Genomic DNA, 17,045 nt, shown 5'->3' on the forward strand with positions numbered 1-17,045 from the left:
TGGGAATTGTGTTCGACAAGATGCTTGTATTGCAAGTAATGTCAGACAAGCACATACGTCTAAGCTGAGCCTCTGCATAATGTATGTTAACCCTGGGACACAGGCGCTCACTGGGTTGCCTGATCCTGATGTCAGTATACGTGTTGTGGAGGCACTGCCTTAAAGCCAGTTGCACCAACTCGAAGAAAACCACTTGACTTAAATTCTCCTGGAGGCTGTACTTGCATCACCTTTTTCTCCATACATTGAAAAGCTGTTCTTTATAGGGAATGTCACCCTGCTCATGTAAACGCTTGAGATGAGCCTTTTAAGACCACTGGTGCAAAGACAATGTCGAGGCCTGAACGCTGCCGACAACAACAGTTTTATAGATTCAGGGTCACTGGATTATAGTACACGTCCTGTTAAATCTTCACAGAGTATTACAATAATTCAACCGTCACGCCTCACAAACCACAACATGCACAAATATTAATAACTAGCAGCACGTACAAGTGGCCGTCTTCAAAAATGCATTCACTGGTTTTGACAATGTTGTGAAAGTAAGCTTTCAAAGCTGTGGTTCTCAGGCATTGTCTTACTTTGACATCTATTTTTGGGATTTTCTGTCATTAAGGTTTAAGAACTCATGAGCTAATCTAATCCGAATCACTTGTATGGTAACATCGTAAGGTGACAGAGTAGTATAACTGAGATGTATCATTAAATTAAACTGTGGACATGGCCGACATAAACTCTGGTGATCGCCGGTTGTGTGTAAATAGTCATTTGAAGTACACAATAACACGTTGCAGGCTTCATCAACTTTTAGTAGACGGATACAGATAATGGGAACAGCTGGGCCCGGGTTTTTAAATGGGGCGCCTCACACATCACACATTTATGGCTACTGTACATTAGCACACAGTGGCAGGTTGTGTTTTTTAATTGAGAGTCTGTCAAAAGCGTGGCGAGGACCGAAAAGCACAAACATAATGTATTTCTGAAGACTAGAAATCATTTTTGTGCCCTCCTTCACTTGATGTTGAGGAAATGTTTCTGTAATAATTTGTTACCATTATTTCTATTCCTAGAAGCTGCTCAAAACAACCTCCGTCTCATCTGTTGGCCGGTCTTATCTGTTGTTGGTTAAGGGTCTTACTCCAGAGCTCCTCAGCTGTCGTACTGAGAGCTGAGCCGCTCTTTCGCTTTCCTTCCAGATTTGTCCAACCTGCTTGTGGTTTCAAAAATCGGGCAACTTTTCAGTCACGGGCTCTCTTCTCCAACCTTTCGACCACCACTGCTCCTACGTTGATGTGATAGCATCTAAAGCTTTATGGGGTAGCCATTGCCTTCAGCGGGACATTGCCGATATAAAATAAATCACTGCAGAGGACAGATGCTGTGGTGAGTTGTACAGATTGTAAAGGCCTCTAAAATTGGGGTATATAAATAAAATTGAATTGCGTTATTGTTGTTTGTCTTGTCCCACCATCATTTTCACTGATGACAACATACAGTATGTGCTGTTTATCAGTTAGCTTTACAAGTCATCATCTCCCCAAGGATTTTCTATAAAAAAATGGTCGGTGTTTTTTTTTTGGCAGCAATAGCTATAAAAAACATTAAAAAATGGACTTTAATGTGAAGAGGTTACAGTGTTGACGTTATGTACTGTGTTGCAGAGATATCTGCTGAAATGAGCATGCTAAAACAAGTAGCCCTGGCCCGTCCTGTCTTATAACACCACTTGTACCTCAGGAAGAGACAGTGATTCATTAGAGTGTCCCAGTCTGCCTCAGGTCCAACACGAGAGGACCAAAAAGTAGAGCGTCACTTTAAAAGTCAAGGGTCCGCGGACGTTTTGATAGTTTGCGTGTCGAATTAAATCCAAAGTGGCAGAAACAAGAAAAACGACTCACAATATAAATTGACGCCCAACGTGAAGATTACAAGATATCAGTGTTATTTTGTCTCTCAGCAGTCAATTTTGCATATTACCTCCGTGCTGTTCAGTAGTCCTAGTGTAGCAACTGTGTCCCTGGATTATGTTCTCTAGTTCCTTGTTCATAAGAGTTTCTTCAATTTGAGACACATAATGAAACATAGAAATCCTATTGGTCTCATGTTTAAACGATAACTTTAGCATACAATGGGTAAAGGACTTTCCAATCTATATCCAATAAGAAATAAGGGATGCTATGGTTTCTTGCTACCAGCACTTGTGGCTGCAGGGGGTCTACCTGACGGTGGGCTGAATACAAGCCAAACCTGCTGGCTTCCCTCGCTGTGTCCACAGATTAGATCTGCTCCTGTTCCATGTTAATGCTCATTGGCTCTTTTACCTGGGGCACAGCAGGTTAGTCACACACATGTATCCACACACACACTTACACTGGAGACCGAACTGTATCTATAGGCGTGTGTGTGTGTGTGTGTGTGTGCTCTTTTCTCTCTCGCAGAGATTAAGCAGTATCGGCGTATTGTAGGCCGATAACTAACTAAGAAATTGCTGTACTGAAACACAAAAAGATTTGTTTTGAGATCATTTTGTGTCACCATAACATAGTTTGTCCAGTAGGGAGTTTATGTTTGAACTGAAGCTGAAGCCTAGATGACTAGATTAGTTATACTAGCTAGAAAGACACCAATGTGTTACTAATAAGGACATAAAATAAATCCTGTTCAGGGTCACTGGATTACAACACATATTTTACAGTGATCCCACAGTCACACAACCACGTATACGGAAATTCACATTCAATCATCATTTCAGAATGCACGAGGAAATGTCGTTTGTGACAACTTGAACCAATCTATTCCTGTTTATTACGTCGTAAAATCTGCAGGCGTTCTGTGTGTTGTAAAGGCTGAACTGAAGCGTCTGGCTAACCTGATGGATAACAACCAATTCTACAAATACAGTACAGTCCTAATTAGAGGCCTGTGTGTACGAAGAAAACACTAAAAAGCTTTTCGGAGAGTCAGCAAATTTGATTTGACGAGAAAGAAAACAGGCTTGGTTGAGTGCCGTCTATTATGGCCCACCTCCTGTAATTTCGCAGTGGATAAAATACCGTCCAGAGACAATGTGTGATGGATCCGCAGCACTGTTCTAATAGTTCTCATTAACTACTCTTACCTTCCATCAACCCAGTTTATAATTGGTCTCATTCCAAAGCACTTCACATTACTTAATGACTTCATCAAAACTTGTATGTGTCAAATTTATGAATCAATTCAAGACTTCACGATGGAAATGTATGATTCTGTGATGGACATGATAAAACTGTGGCAGTTGGGCAACGGCTAATGTATCGCTAAACATGAGGTGAAATGCCTTGATGTGGATGGAAGGCAGTTGTAAAGTTAAATGACTACCCAATGAAAATGAGCTAGTATCCGATTAGTCCTCTATATCTTACACTACCCAGGAGATTTGAATAATAAAAAAGGGATGTAGCTGGAACCACTTTTAGTTATTCCAGTAACTGTACAGCAAATGGAGGCAAAAGACAACAACATCATTATCTGCTGCCGGAGGAAGTTTATGAGCAGGTGTGAAATAGCAGCCGCGCGGTGCAGGGATAGAAGGAGGAAGATGGAGGGAGGAGGAGCAGATGAAGGATGGAGCAGCAGGGGAACACCGTGAACGGACTGGCTCCACGGACCTGTTTTTGGCTCTCTCCCTGCCGCGAATACTTATCCAGCCGGTGCTCATTAGCAGCTGGAGTTTCATTACCACAACTGTGGAGCCTGTTTAATGAACCCTCAATGAGAACATATATCCTGCTTCCCCATTTGAGCTCAGAGGTACGAGGTGACGTGCCCCCCTGAAGCACGCTTATTGCAAATGCCACTGTTCGAACCATAGATGTCCTTTAGCTGCAAGCGCAGATGGAGTGTCCAATGAGACATTGCAGCGAGCGGAAGTTACACTGTTAATAAAGTATCTCCTTGCAAAATAAGGTTTGGAGGGAGGGGATGGCAACTGACATCTCAGCTTGATGCTCGCTGTTATTATCGTGGCTCTAACGGTAGATACAGATGGCATTTCATTAACCATTTGACCGGCAGAGCTACAGCTTTATCATGAAGCGGTTCACCCCTGCAGGGCAGAGCCGCAGTGGTGTAAGGATCCTCAAGAGATGAGAAATACTGATTAATGAAGCTTCATCGTTAAATAAAGAAAAAGACAAACAACATACAAAGTCAGCCTCCAGCAGCTGATTAAAAAAGGGAAATCAGCAATGAACCTGATATGCCGTGGAAACGAATATGACTCACTGTTGCAGCCAAAAACAAAATCGCAGCCCATTCATCTCCGCTGCCACCTCGGAGTGCTTGCCGAAATATCATCAAAAGTTCTAGAAAATGGCAACAATGGGTCTTGATTGTACAATTGGGCTCGAGTCTTTATAAATGGTACAAAATGAAGCCAGTTTGTTAAAAATGCTCGATGCTTAAACTGGCGCACCGCATTCATTCTTATTATATAAGAGAATCGTCCTCACATCCTCCTTGTCTCCGCTTTCCAATTCAGTATCACAGAATAATCGAACGTTATCTGCATCATCTCATGAATGCAGACCAGGACCTCAGCTGTGGCTGTGAGACCTTGCATCAGATGACTTCGCTTTTTTTTTTTTTTTACATATCAGAAATAAAAAAAACTAAAACCATATTTACCCAATTCACACAAAGCCTGACAATGGCTAACATGAGGCTCAATCTGTTAAAAGGTGCTAAATTCTGTATTCTGCCACGGCTGGGCCTATTTTAGCCATAAGTTGTGCTAAAATGAAACATTCGACGACTAAAGATGGCTACATTTACAAATTTAAATGTTTTCACTGTTATCTCCCAATGTAACAGTAACAATAATAGTTCTATGAATAGCAAAAGGGATGACATGCTCTCCAAAAAGGGTGATTATACAGGAAATCTGCACACTACAATACAATAGAGAAGTAAAAGCAATGGCACAGTCAGATGTTGTAACAGGCATAAATTCACAGAATATGTGTTGGGTCCTAATCTCAGCACTGACAAGTTAATCAGCACATGAAGAAACAGGTGCTAAGTGCTTGGGCCCAGGTCTCCCTGGAGCTGTGACAGGGGGGGGGCGGGACATAGTTGTGGGAGAGGACGGGACCTGAGGTTCAGGCTTGATTGACAGGGACAGAGCTCTGAGACCACAGCTGAAACAATTTCGGCAGGCGACTGTTGGTCCGCCTGTCGCAAATGCGCTCACGCACTCATACGTAAACAAACATAAACGTACTTTCGGACACGCAATGAATATACGCGTTGCATTCGCACGTGCACAGGAAAACTCTATCCTTCCTCAAAGAGCTGCGTGAGATGACTCCGCTGTAGGTCAAACACTGTTGCTGCGAGGCATAGCTTTTATGCATCCAAGAGTTGCATCCTTCAGCACAAGACCAAACAAAAGCTCACTTCATTTGGGGCCTAAATGTCACACGGTGCCCGTGCTGCAAAACTTCCAACTGATTTCCTGGCTCAGAATCTTCCGGCACTGTTTCCATGCTGACGCTGACCTTGTTATAAAAAGCTCCAATGTCAAAAAACATCTTCTCCTGTCTCAGCAGTTAGCAGAAAAGCCAGCATTGTTTACCATCTCTGAAGTGGTAGACTACACAGGCCGAGAGGCGCTCTCTTTATTGACGAAGGAACACTGGAAACGTCCTTGTCACGCGCGACGTGTGACGCACAGTAACAGGCCGACGGCGGACGCTACATCTAACTACATGGTGCGACTTCATATAAAAAGGACGATTCCTATATGTACGAATGTATCCACTTGAGAGGAATAGCATGTGTAGCTGTGTTGAAAAGCCTTTCAGCTGTTCGTGGGGCGTCTTCCTGCAACAGCTGGGCTATCACAATCAGCACCTAATTGTACATAATTAGTCGAGTAAGTTGGCGCATTCCTGTAATGTTTCATGGCTTTTGGGAAGAAGAAGGTAAGATAGTTTCTCCTGGCTTAGCTACTTGCATTCATTGATTAAATGACTGTACATGGCAGCAATAACAAGTAGCTGTATTACCTTAAAAAGAGGTCGGCCGTTTCTTTTAGTTCTGCGAGAGCTGAGTCAATATTTGAGAGCATGTAAGGGTCGCTACCAAAGCTACAAAATAAACTCAAACGTCTCAAATGCCCGGAGCTGCGTAAAGAGAGACTGACCTTTGTTGCTGTTCCAACACTGCAATGAGCAATAACAATGTGCTGGGTACAACCCATCCTACAGACTGCCATATCAGCTCCTATTTGCCTTAAATTGACCAGATCTGTAACAGCTATCTCTATCATCAGGAGTAGACCAGAAATGCTAAATTGCATTTTATAACCTCAGCTCAGTGTCTGTGTGCGCGCTCTCTGTGTTTTGAAGCAGTTTGATGGTTCTCTACATTTTCTGTTTGCAACAAATAGTCTATGCAGGGCTTAGTCAGTAAGTCTGTCACATACGTGTAAGATAGTAAGGCATGGTGCATATATCGCTTGAAGAGTCATTTTAGCATAAAGTACACACACCTTGAGCATTCTTTTTCTTTTCTCTGTGTTGGGAAGCAAGAGGGAGGAGGGAAAGCTGAGAAGGAGAAGAGGAGTGTTGTTTGTGTGTAACCTGCAGTAGGTAAACTCAAAAGCATTGTAACGTGACTCGACTACATAGATTCTCCCCGTGAATTTCTATAAAAAAAAAAAAATTCCAAACCGAGGTCTCTCAAAACTTCTGCAAAACATTAGCCGACAAACGGTGCCAGAGCACCAGCTGTGGTGAGATAACATTTATCTGGCGTCTGCTATCTGCCGGTAGCCCACTCTGTGCCAGCTGACCGTCAGACACACCCTCGTGCCTCGGTATGTAACAGTCAACAGTGACTGGGCTGCGCTGGGTTACTACTGTCTGCGTATGTGAACCATGTACAATCAGAGGGCACCACTTTCTGTGTCGCCCTCTGCTAAAGATAACGCATCTATGACTCTGCTCCAGCCAATGAGAGGAATTTGAGCCATGCCCTGCCCTGATCTGATCTGCTCTGCTCTGCTGGAAACCAAAAGAAGGCACGAAGTGGAACATTACCCCCACACACTCAAACACAATGCCCAATGCAGGAGAGAATAACACGAAAGGCTCGTGGAAAACGTGGAAACACACACAATGTCACACATATCTGCAGTTACTGAGAAATTTAAGGTCTTGTCCTCATTACATTCCCATGTAGAAAAACACAGCGCTCCGGTCAGACAATGTGTCCCCACACAGAGGAAAACTGACTCCTCTGTAATGTAAACACACACTTTAAAATAAACACGGCACTATTGTGTGTTTGTACAAGAGGCTACATGAAGGAGCACTGCTCAAACGCACTGGTACTTACATGGACCACTCGTGCAGGGAACTGATTCTACCCTTAAATTACAGAGACCTATCCCTGACCCCACGGACACAACACGGATATTCAATATAATACAAAACACACAGCTATGAGGATCACAGTTTGAGGGCAAAGTTGTGAATTCTAGCCGCCAACATGTACATTTCTCATTCTTAAGCCAGTTCAAGTTTCCAAATGCCTCCAAAAACACAAGCAGACATATACACACACACACACACACACACACACACACACACACACACACGCACACACACGCACAAATGAACGAAAAGCCATGATGTGAACTCACCATTATGTGAGGACTCCTTGTTATCAGTCACGTTCCTCAGTGCTGAAACGATGGCATCAGAGGGAACACGAGGACTCTCCACATATTTGGGCTTCCTGACTGGACCTGCGAGCACAGACCGAAGATACGGGGAGAACGAGAGAGGGCGAGGGAGAGGAAGAAGGAGAGAGAGAGGGAGAGGGACAGACAGAGAGAGGGAGAGAAAGAGAGAGGAAAATAAATGCAAAAAAATGAGAGAATGAGAGAAACAGAGGGAGGGAGAGAGAGTTCTTGCTGGATTAACGTGTTCAAGAAGGGACTAGAGATGAGAGGTGGTGGTGTCTTAGTTGGACAGGCTTGACTGCACTCCGTAGCTCACACACACACACACACACACACACACATATAGACACACACACACACACACTCTCAGACAGCTCCCCGCGCTGATAGCAGCTCTGGTCTGTCTAACAACCCAGAATATCGTCTGCATGGCTGGAGACTCGCAGTAAAACACTGCTAGCCGGCTCTGGAATGTAAACTGCAGCAGGAAACCACAACAATTTGCCTCTTAGCGAACTTTAAAGATGAGTATTTAAACACACATGCACTGTTGGGGGTTCGGCAAAACAGACAGTGTTTTTTCTGCGTTTTGGATCTGTGAGCGGTCCCTTGAAAGTATACGCTGTTATTGCTGCAACGATACATAAGGATGGATTGAGGTCCGCGTGTCCTGCTTTACGTCAGATGATGTAGAAGGGAGAGCGCTACAGTCCTCTGAGGACCGTCTTTGTCTTTAGCGAAGAGTCAAAGTTAGCTGGCTGCTCTGTTGTTCTCTCTGCTCTCACCAGGACAGAATTAGAAAACCCCACAGCTCCACTACAGAATGCTGGCTCACTGTGCCGAACTTCAACATGAACCACTGAGATACTCACCCCGCTAGAGACACGGCTCCCTTTGCAACATTTCCATCTCTGTGTGGACAAAATGATTTGCCCATGTTGTCCATTACATATTATGCAAAAAGAAATTGGTATTCGCCCCAAATAGACAAAAGATGCGGTTCTTAAGAGTGCCACTATAATTGTTTGTACATGCAGGAGACCCAGCAAAGACGCTAGACTAAATACTAAGCCATGAAACAAACATCTCCCGAGCAACTAGCTCTGCACCTTTCAAGTCCTCTATACGTCTATCCCACAATTTCTGGTGTAAAAAAACAGAAATCTGTTCCAAAGTCCAGACACAAAAAAGCAAAAGTTTGACTGCAGGAAGCAATCCAACGACATGAGGTGACTGTATAATACAGATCCATCAATTCATAGAGAATAGCAGCAGCATGCCTCCCCTTGAGCCACTCCTCCATGCTCCTCCAACCTTGACCTACCGTAACCCAATCCAAACCTCCCCCTCTTATCAGATGACTGTATGCATAACCCCAGACGTAACATAAAGATGACATGGAGGAGCAGAGATTACCATTTCCCATTACCACATGTGATAACCAGTCCCTCCCACCTCCAGGAGAAAAAAAACCTCCTCTGAGTCAGACGGAACAATTTCTTAAACCGCAGCTGCGATCTTGGCCACAGATACTAAAAGTGGAGGTGAGGAGGAGGGGGGGGGGGGGGGGGGGGTTACAGCAGCAGACACGTGAGGGGAAATTATCTGGAAGTACCATTGCAACAAACCAAGCATGAGAGTCAAAGTCATCTTGATGCACAGTGCCATCTATGGATACGCAACTTGAAATGCACAGTGGGGAACGGTGCTTTGGAAACCCTCTCTCTTCTTGCTTGTTAGCAGAAAAAAAGTCATGCTGTGATCTGTCAGAGGAGCAGGAAGCAGTGGTCGTACTATGTGGTGAGAATTTGCTTTAAAAAGGTGATGATTGGTGTCGTTTAAAAACACTATAATCTTAAGATCAGGTTTCCAACACATGTGAGATGTTCCAGACGTTTTTGGTTTGTGTACATAGTAGGGCTGGGCCTATGTTGATATTATGTCGATATCGTGTTATGAGACTAGGTATCGTCTAAGATTTTGGATATTGTAATGTAGCATAAGTGTCTTTTCCTGGTTGTAAAGGCTGCATTACAGTACAGTACAGTCATGTTCTTAACTTGCCAGGCTGTTCTAATACATGCCTTTTACAATTAATCATGATATTCACATTATCGATGATTATTTATCAAAAATCTTATTGTGTAAATGTTTTTTGTAAAAGCACCAGTGGCAACCCTGCAATATCAATATTGAGGTATTTGGTCACAGATATTGCGATATTGGATTTTCTCCATATCGCCCAGCCTTAGTACATATACCAGGTCCGAGTCTGAAGGGGACTAATCCAGTGAAGCATCTACAAAAAGCAATCCAAGTGCAGCCTGTTATTTAGCGGACAAAGCCAAAGAGTCCATCCTGAAAACCTCCATTCATCTGTGGATGGTCAGACACAACCTATTACCCAGGAGTCACACGGCTCCAATTAGAGTGGAACGACAGAGACACAGAGGGTGCTCGTGTGCGACACACACTTAGATCAGCTAAATATCGCGGCCCAAAAGCACACCGCCAAATATATCCCGTTGAGTGTATTTCATCTAAAAAACAAACAAACAGGGGGCATAGTTTGAGTAATTGAAACCATATGCTTACGTTCAGATTCGGTTTACACAAAGTGCCAAGAGGAACACAGGATCCACACATGAAATAACAAACATGTTGCCGGCTATCGAGGGTCATTTTAGGCCACATCTGAAGGGGCTGATAATACAGCGAAGAGGCAAAAAGGTCCTTCAGCAAGATTCTGAGCCGTCCGAGCGTCGGCTCATGAAAGACAAAAGCGCACGGGTTTTGTTTTTCCGTTCAAAATCTAATCTCAAGATTTAACAGGGTGCCATTACCGCTCTGCCCTTCTAGATGGAAGCACTGACGAATCAGCAATTGCAGTTTATAACAGGCATGAAAAGGTCAAGGAGATGGAAGAGTCAGATGTGAGACCCTTGAAGGACAGAGAGAGAGAGAGAGAGAGAGAGAGAGAGGCAGAAATGAGATGGGTTCTTACTTTTATCAAAGTTTGGAAGCAAAAAAATTCAGAATGTTTAATCTATTCACATGCACATTAATTGGGGGAAGCGACACGGCTGATTAAAAGGTTTGTTGAGACAAAGAAAGAGACCGGGATGGTTAAGAGTAGATTAGAGGTTTGAACGCCAACAAAATAACAGCATAGAAAACAAAAACGTTCCTATTAGAGCAAGCTGTTATTATTTTTAAGCATACAGTACTTGAACCATGTTTAAAACTAACGTTTCATATATTTTTGCTGCAGTTGTGTTTTTATTGCTATTCTGTTGTAAAATGTGCTGACTCAATATGCAGCACTGCATGTAGTAACCTCAAAAAGACGGCACATGAGGTTATTTTCATCTTGAAGTAATGTTTCCATGAGTGATAACTGAGCACTAAAAAGATCATCTACTCGCCTTCAATGTACAGTAAATGTGTGTCTTTGTAAATACACATGTTAAATACACATGGAGAAAAGCAAGCAAACAAAAGGAATGGGGGGGGGGGGGGGGATGGGTTGAAAGAAGAATAACAGAGAGCAGAGAGAGTCCCTAGGGTAAAGCAGGCGGGCAGGCTGTGACTGCAGAGGACTCTTTACTCACCAGTATTCACTGTGAGATTCAGGAATTCACGACCAGCAATCACTCAGCGCACACACACACACACACACACACACACACACACACACACATACCAAACAGTGGAATACCTATGATCAACAACTTACAATGTCCAGTCAATGCCAATGAAAGAGAGGATTGTTCATGGCTATAGGAAGTGATCAAGGAGTTTTCCCAGCATTCCTCGCGATGGACTCTGACTTCTTCACATTTCAACTTTTCAATAAGAGAGTGTGCACTCTTTGTGCCGCGAAAGGGAGCGGCAGCCGCCTCACAACAGCCCTCTTTATGCTCCAAAATGTCATTCTTCAACTTAAAAAGGGAAACATAATACATTAGATGAGACCGGCATTCTAAGTGCTGCACGTCAATCTCGGTTGCAGTCGTATTTATGGAGAGCATGAAGTATACTTTGTCTTGTTCAAAGCTGTACCGAGCTTTTCATCTTTCTAACACTGTGGTTGCAAAACAGCTAAGAAACTGTTAAAGACAGGCTGAATAGGGAATGAATCCAAAATGTGTGTTTTGCATTTAAGTTAACAAAGCATCACGACATAATGCCATTATACTCTCCTGGTTGTTGCAATGTCTGCACTGTACAACAAAGAGAGACTAGTAGTCTTATTCAAACACTACATAGTCATGACTAATCTCACACACGCCGGTATGAACTGCGTATTAAATCTGCACTGCGCCCATTGGTCATACATTTACCCAACAAGTGTTCCTTTGCCCTGACCATTTACTCTCTAGTTGTCATACACTACGGACCGACTGAGGAAGCCATGTTGTCGGTGACTTGGGATTCCGTTGCAGATGGAAAAAAAGGGGGGATTGCATGTGATAAGTAGCCCAAAGCTGTGAGTGTAGTAGCCAAGAGCAGTGCAGTGAAGAACTGGATATAACTTTTCACTGGGTGCTCATAAGAGGAACCTTTCAAAGGGTTCTTGCAGCATCACAAGGTTCTTTTACAGCTCGGCTCTCAAAAAAAAGAAGGCATCGATATTCCCTCTGGCCTGTCTGCTTACTGTCAATACCCCAGAGTCGACTTCAGGGGGGGAGCGCACCTCAAAGGGGCTACGACGGGCTTTGAAGACGGCTCCTATCCTCATGACGGTACTGCAAAACAAATTGAACTCGTCTGGTACTGTAGAGGAAGATGAAGAATACGAGTGGATGAGCATTGTACTCATACAGGTTAATGTAAATACGACTTATTTCAATCAAACAATTATTTGGCGAGAAAATTTCAAAGATAATATTGCTATCGAGAAATTATAAGTTATAAGGTATTAAATCACTTTGAATCAGTTTAACCAGACATGATCTATGGTTTTAATAATTGCTCTGAAGCTTAGTGAAATTCCACCAGATGACATTTTGTGTTGTTTTATGTGGTCTGCTGTGTTAATACCTTCTAAAGCTTTAACCCCAAAGCGCCCAAAACATTTGACTGACTGGTTATGGTACTTAATAACCACAACAAGAACACAGTGTAAAGACTGTGCCGCGGTTTAACCACCACTGATGTATAGCGTTCAGTGTGTGGGGCTGCTGCTGCTGCCACAAAACAAGAGATAAAGAGGAGATGAGCAATAAAGAGGGCATGACATCAGACCACGGCCAGTGACAGCAGTCACCTGAGCATCTCACTCACACACACACACACACACACACACACACACACACACACACACACACACACACACACACACACACACACACACACACACACACACACACACACACACACACACACACACACACACACACACACACACACACACACACACACACACACACACACACACAAGCCAAAAGCTGCGGGGTTGTTACAAGCTGCAGATAATCGGTTTCAGTTTGGCCTCTTGGGTCTACATGTCCAAACACAGGATTGTAGGTACCCGACTGAATCTCGGGGAGATCATGTCAGAATAAAGTGTGATCTCGCTGGTGGTGACTTTCAGACCTACTTGGCTGATCGATAAAAGGAATCGGCCTCTGAACCTCCGAAACCGAAGCTCCCATCAAAGAAAAATCCCCTCAACTGTTTTCAATATACACAACAACAGCCGACCAGAGACAACTTCCCCCTGTGGCCTCATTCCAGATCTACTAATTAAAATGATACACTGCCCACGACAGCCATAAATTAATATGAATTGCAGTTTTATGATCCCTCGCAGGCTGGCAGGGAGGCAAAAAGCGTGGCGCTAACAGATTTGTCATGTGACTGAAGAAAGGTCACACATGAGGAACGTACAGTGGCAGCAGCAGAATCACCTCTGTGTGTCCACCACCTCGTACGTCCATGTGTGTTCTATATAATCTGTGGTTGTATGTGTATGGAGAGGTGAGCTTTTCTGATGTGCTCATTCCAGCAGCTGCGAAAGCGTCGTCTTTACAAGCAGCGCAACCTTGAAGACGACAGATGCTTTTAAACCCTCAATGGCCCAGTAACGTAGAACAACCAGAGGAGGTCACTGTGTAGATACCCAGGAGACTGTTGGAGGTTTCAACCCTTTGAAAAAGTGTCTCTGACTTTACTCTACCCACTTAAGATCGAGGTTCAAGTTTTTCAATGCCTGATCTTTGACCTGCACGGGGTTGGACGGCAAGATGGGTCCTTTCAGGCTACATTCTTGAAGTAAATGTTCCTCCCTAGGCCTTGGTGGTGCCTGTAAACTATTAAGACTATAAAGCCAAGGTGCTGCTCAACACATGTCAGGGTGCAGTGTTTCATGGTTAAGCTCTGGGCTTAGCTGATCAAAGCTGGGGCACTCAACGCCACCAGGATTGTGTGGTTCAGGCATCCGTCACACTCCTAATTAACTCAATGTTTCTCTGTTGTCCGCCTGTGAAGTTTGCATGAAAAAAACCCAAAACAACAACCACTAAAGTTTGAGCCTTCCGAACTGCGATAGATTATCTAATGTGTCAGGAAATGAAGTCAGGCCACAAAATGCTCTCTGAATCTGTGAGACCACTTCCCCCTTACATCACTGATGGGAAGGAGAACAAATAGATGTGTGATAGAAGCACTTTTTTTTCAAACTTTTGTCTTTTGCCCGATGAGCTCATTGCAAATATCAGTAGAAATGTAGGCATGAGTTTGTTGAAATGTTACCAATGACTGCCGCTTTCCTGCTAGATATCCAGGGTGAATCAAAACGACGATTTAGCAGAACATCTGTACAACGGCCATGGATTGTCTGAAGCTCATTTCGACAGAGACGAGTCTTAAATTGAGAGTGTTGGGCTGCTTCTGCGGCTCGGCGGGAAGCGAAAAAGCGGCATTATGACCCATGTTGTTTTCGTCGCAGAGCTGAGACATTTCCTGCAGTATGTGTTTATTAACTGGAGGTGTGAACTCTCCCCCAACCGGTTTTCACAGTTACCTGTGAGGACAGTGGAGGAGAGCCTACAAAACACCCCCCACCCCAACCCTCTCTCCCTGGTTGTCCTCCATAGCATCCTATCTTGTCAGTCCGTTTTTCCATGCCTCAGAGCACCCCAAGTGGGAATATGCCTTTAATGAGTGTTCCCCTTCCCCCGTCCCCAGAGCCCTTTTCACCTTCACAAAGCCCAGTCTCTTCTCTCTTCATCTTCATCTCTCGCTACCTCTTGTCCCTCCTGTCATGTCTGTAAATGTACATTTCATCGACATTCTCTTTGGGTTTAAAATGGTCATCACAGATCCTGTATCACCTAAGGTAGTTGGATAGATGTTGTTTAACTTGTGTGGGGGCTGGTTGAGCAAATACAACTCTACTTGGCTATTACAAACTATTTATCTCCTCCTTTTTTAAAAACTAAAGATGAAGCATACCTAAGCAATTATGTATCCGCTTTCCCTCTGAACATTTGCACAATGTACTGCATCTCGAAACATTAGGTTTTCAATTCTGTGATAAAAATTGCGTGATTGCATTAAAATAAACCGACAATCTTTTTCAAATCAGAGATGTGAACTTGAACAACACAAGTGTGCATAAGGATTAAAACCATACTACCCCCTTCCCATCTACTCGTCTTTACACTAAACAGAGCAAAGCTGTAACCACTCGAAACAAAGGCTAGATGGTCCACAGATGAGTGCCACATGTGAGTGGGGCCACATTGACCACTTAAAAGATTTCTCTCCTCTTTGCCAAGTCTCCGGAATACAAAGACTCAGGTTGAGACAAGTTCAGCTACAAAGGTATCCCCTGCTTTGAAGCACCCCACAGCTGCTGACAAGCATGTTCTCAACATGGTGGATAGAAGGAGGTCGGGGAGGACTGACAATTGGATCCAGTGTAAACACACGGCCATTACCAGCCGGCATAGTGTAAACACACGGTGCGGTTTGTAGAAACCTCGACATCGACACAAGGTGATCAAATACAACGAGGAAGTGACAAAAACAATCCGAGCTCACAGCCGAACCTCTGGGATCCAGAACGGCCGAGCTGTAGTTATAACACTTAACGCTAAATCACCTAAACTATTCTTCTTCCAAGAGCAACAATTACTCAGAATAGTTTGCCATGTTTCAAGGAGGTTTAAGTTAAAAGTTGTTGTTTAGCTTGTTTAGGTTAATAGTCACGGTAGTGTGTGGTACACAACAAAAGTATTTTAAACTATTGGAAATGCAGCTACAACATCAGGACAAATTTCAAAACGCTCAAATATATTTACCTGGTGACCTCTTGGTGGGGCGTAATGGCATCATGTACGACTGTCGTGGCAGGAGAGGTGAGGATGGAAGAGACATGGACACTCCCTTGGCCAGGCTTAATCTGAAAACATCATCCGGGATATTCGGGGGCCCGCTGCCCGGCCCCTGGAACTGAGGGCTTCCCTCAGTTGGGAATCTTCTTTGGGCACCGTGGACATCGCCTGTGGAGGAGAAACATGAGCTTGTTAAAGGTTTTACAAATAGCTTTCGTATTAGCTCACGTCCTTACATTTTGCTACCTATTTGGGTATGCATTGAGCTTGAGCGTTACGAAAGACACACTATTGTAGGCTAATGTTTGTGTAGAGCAGAGCTTTCAGGGATGAAGGAAATGGAGCTCAGTGGACTTTTTAAAATCTGTTTACACCAAAGTGCTATTGTGGTACAATGCCGTTAAGAATTATTGATCTATGCGCTAATGTGAATGTACTGCACACCAATCAGCATTGTGTATGAGAATCACAATGTTGACTACGCAGGACTTTTAGGGCTCTGCACTGTTGTGAGAGCAAATACTAGAAAACAACACAGTAAGAATGTGCCGGAGGAAAGAAATGCAGCTCCTAGTCACCTAGAAACTCCATGAACCCAGTGAGAGCCGTGGAATTCAAAGTATTCTGATCCAAAGAGATGATTTACTTATAATTTCCAAAGGACAATTATAGCAAAAACGCTTGATTTGTTTTACACAGAGACCAGAAGACGCTTTTTGTTTAGATACAGAAGGATGACCACACGGACCTTGAAGCGGACCCAATTGAAACAATGTCCCAAATCATTTACTTTTACTACCATCCTGAGTCTGAACACCAGGAATGTCAAACCTCAGAGGAAACCTTGGCAACCTTCTTTTTTTTTTTTGTTGCTGCGGAAAGCAGCTGGATTCTGACAGGATGCCACTTTAGAGTATTTATTAAAAAAACAGACATATCACAACTATCAGGGGAAAATATTTAAACCCGGA

At 43.6% G+C, this 17,045-nt stretch overlaps 1 protein-coding gene across 1 annotated transcript in view; it reads right to left on the reverse strand.

Moving 5' to 3' along the window:
- The window catches only part of tanc1b (tetratricopeptide repeat, ankyrin repeat and coiled-coil containing 1b), a 59,111-nt gene extending 42,948 nt beyond the window's left edge, over positions 1–16,163 (reverse strand). Inside the window, exons 1-2 of the mRNA XM_076108171.1 lie at positions 16,042–16,163; positions 7,691–7,795 (exon numbers count right to left, since the gene is read on the reverse strand). Coding sequence (XP_075964286.1) covers positions 7,691–7,795; positions 16,042–16,117 — 181 coding nt within the window. The 5' untranslated portion in view covers positions 16,118–16,163. The remainder of the gene's footprint in view (positions 1–7,690; positions 7,796–16,041) is intronic.
- Positions 16,164–17,045: the final 882 nt, after the last annotated feature.

The sequence above is a fragment of the Anarhichas minor genome, unplaced genomic scaffold (assembly GCF_050575085.1).
Source record: "Anarhichas minor isolate MPS153535 unplaced genomic scaffold, ASM5057508v1 ptg000004l, whole genome shotgun sequence".
NCBI classification, from domain to species: domain Eukaryota; kingdom Metazoa; phylum Chordata; class Actinopteri; order Perciformes; family Anarhichadidae; genus Anarhichas; species Anarhichas minor.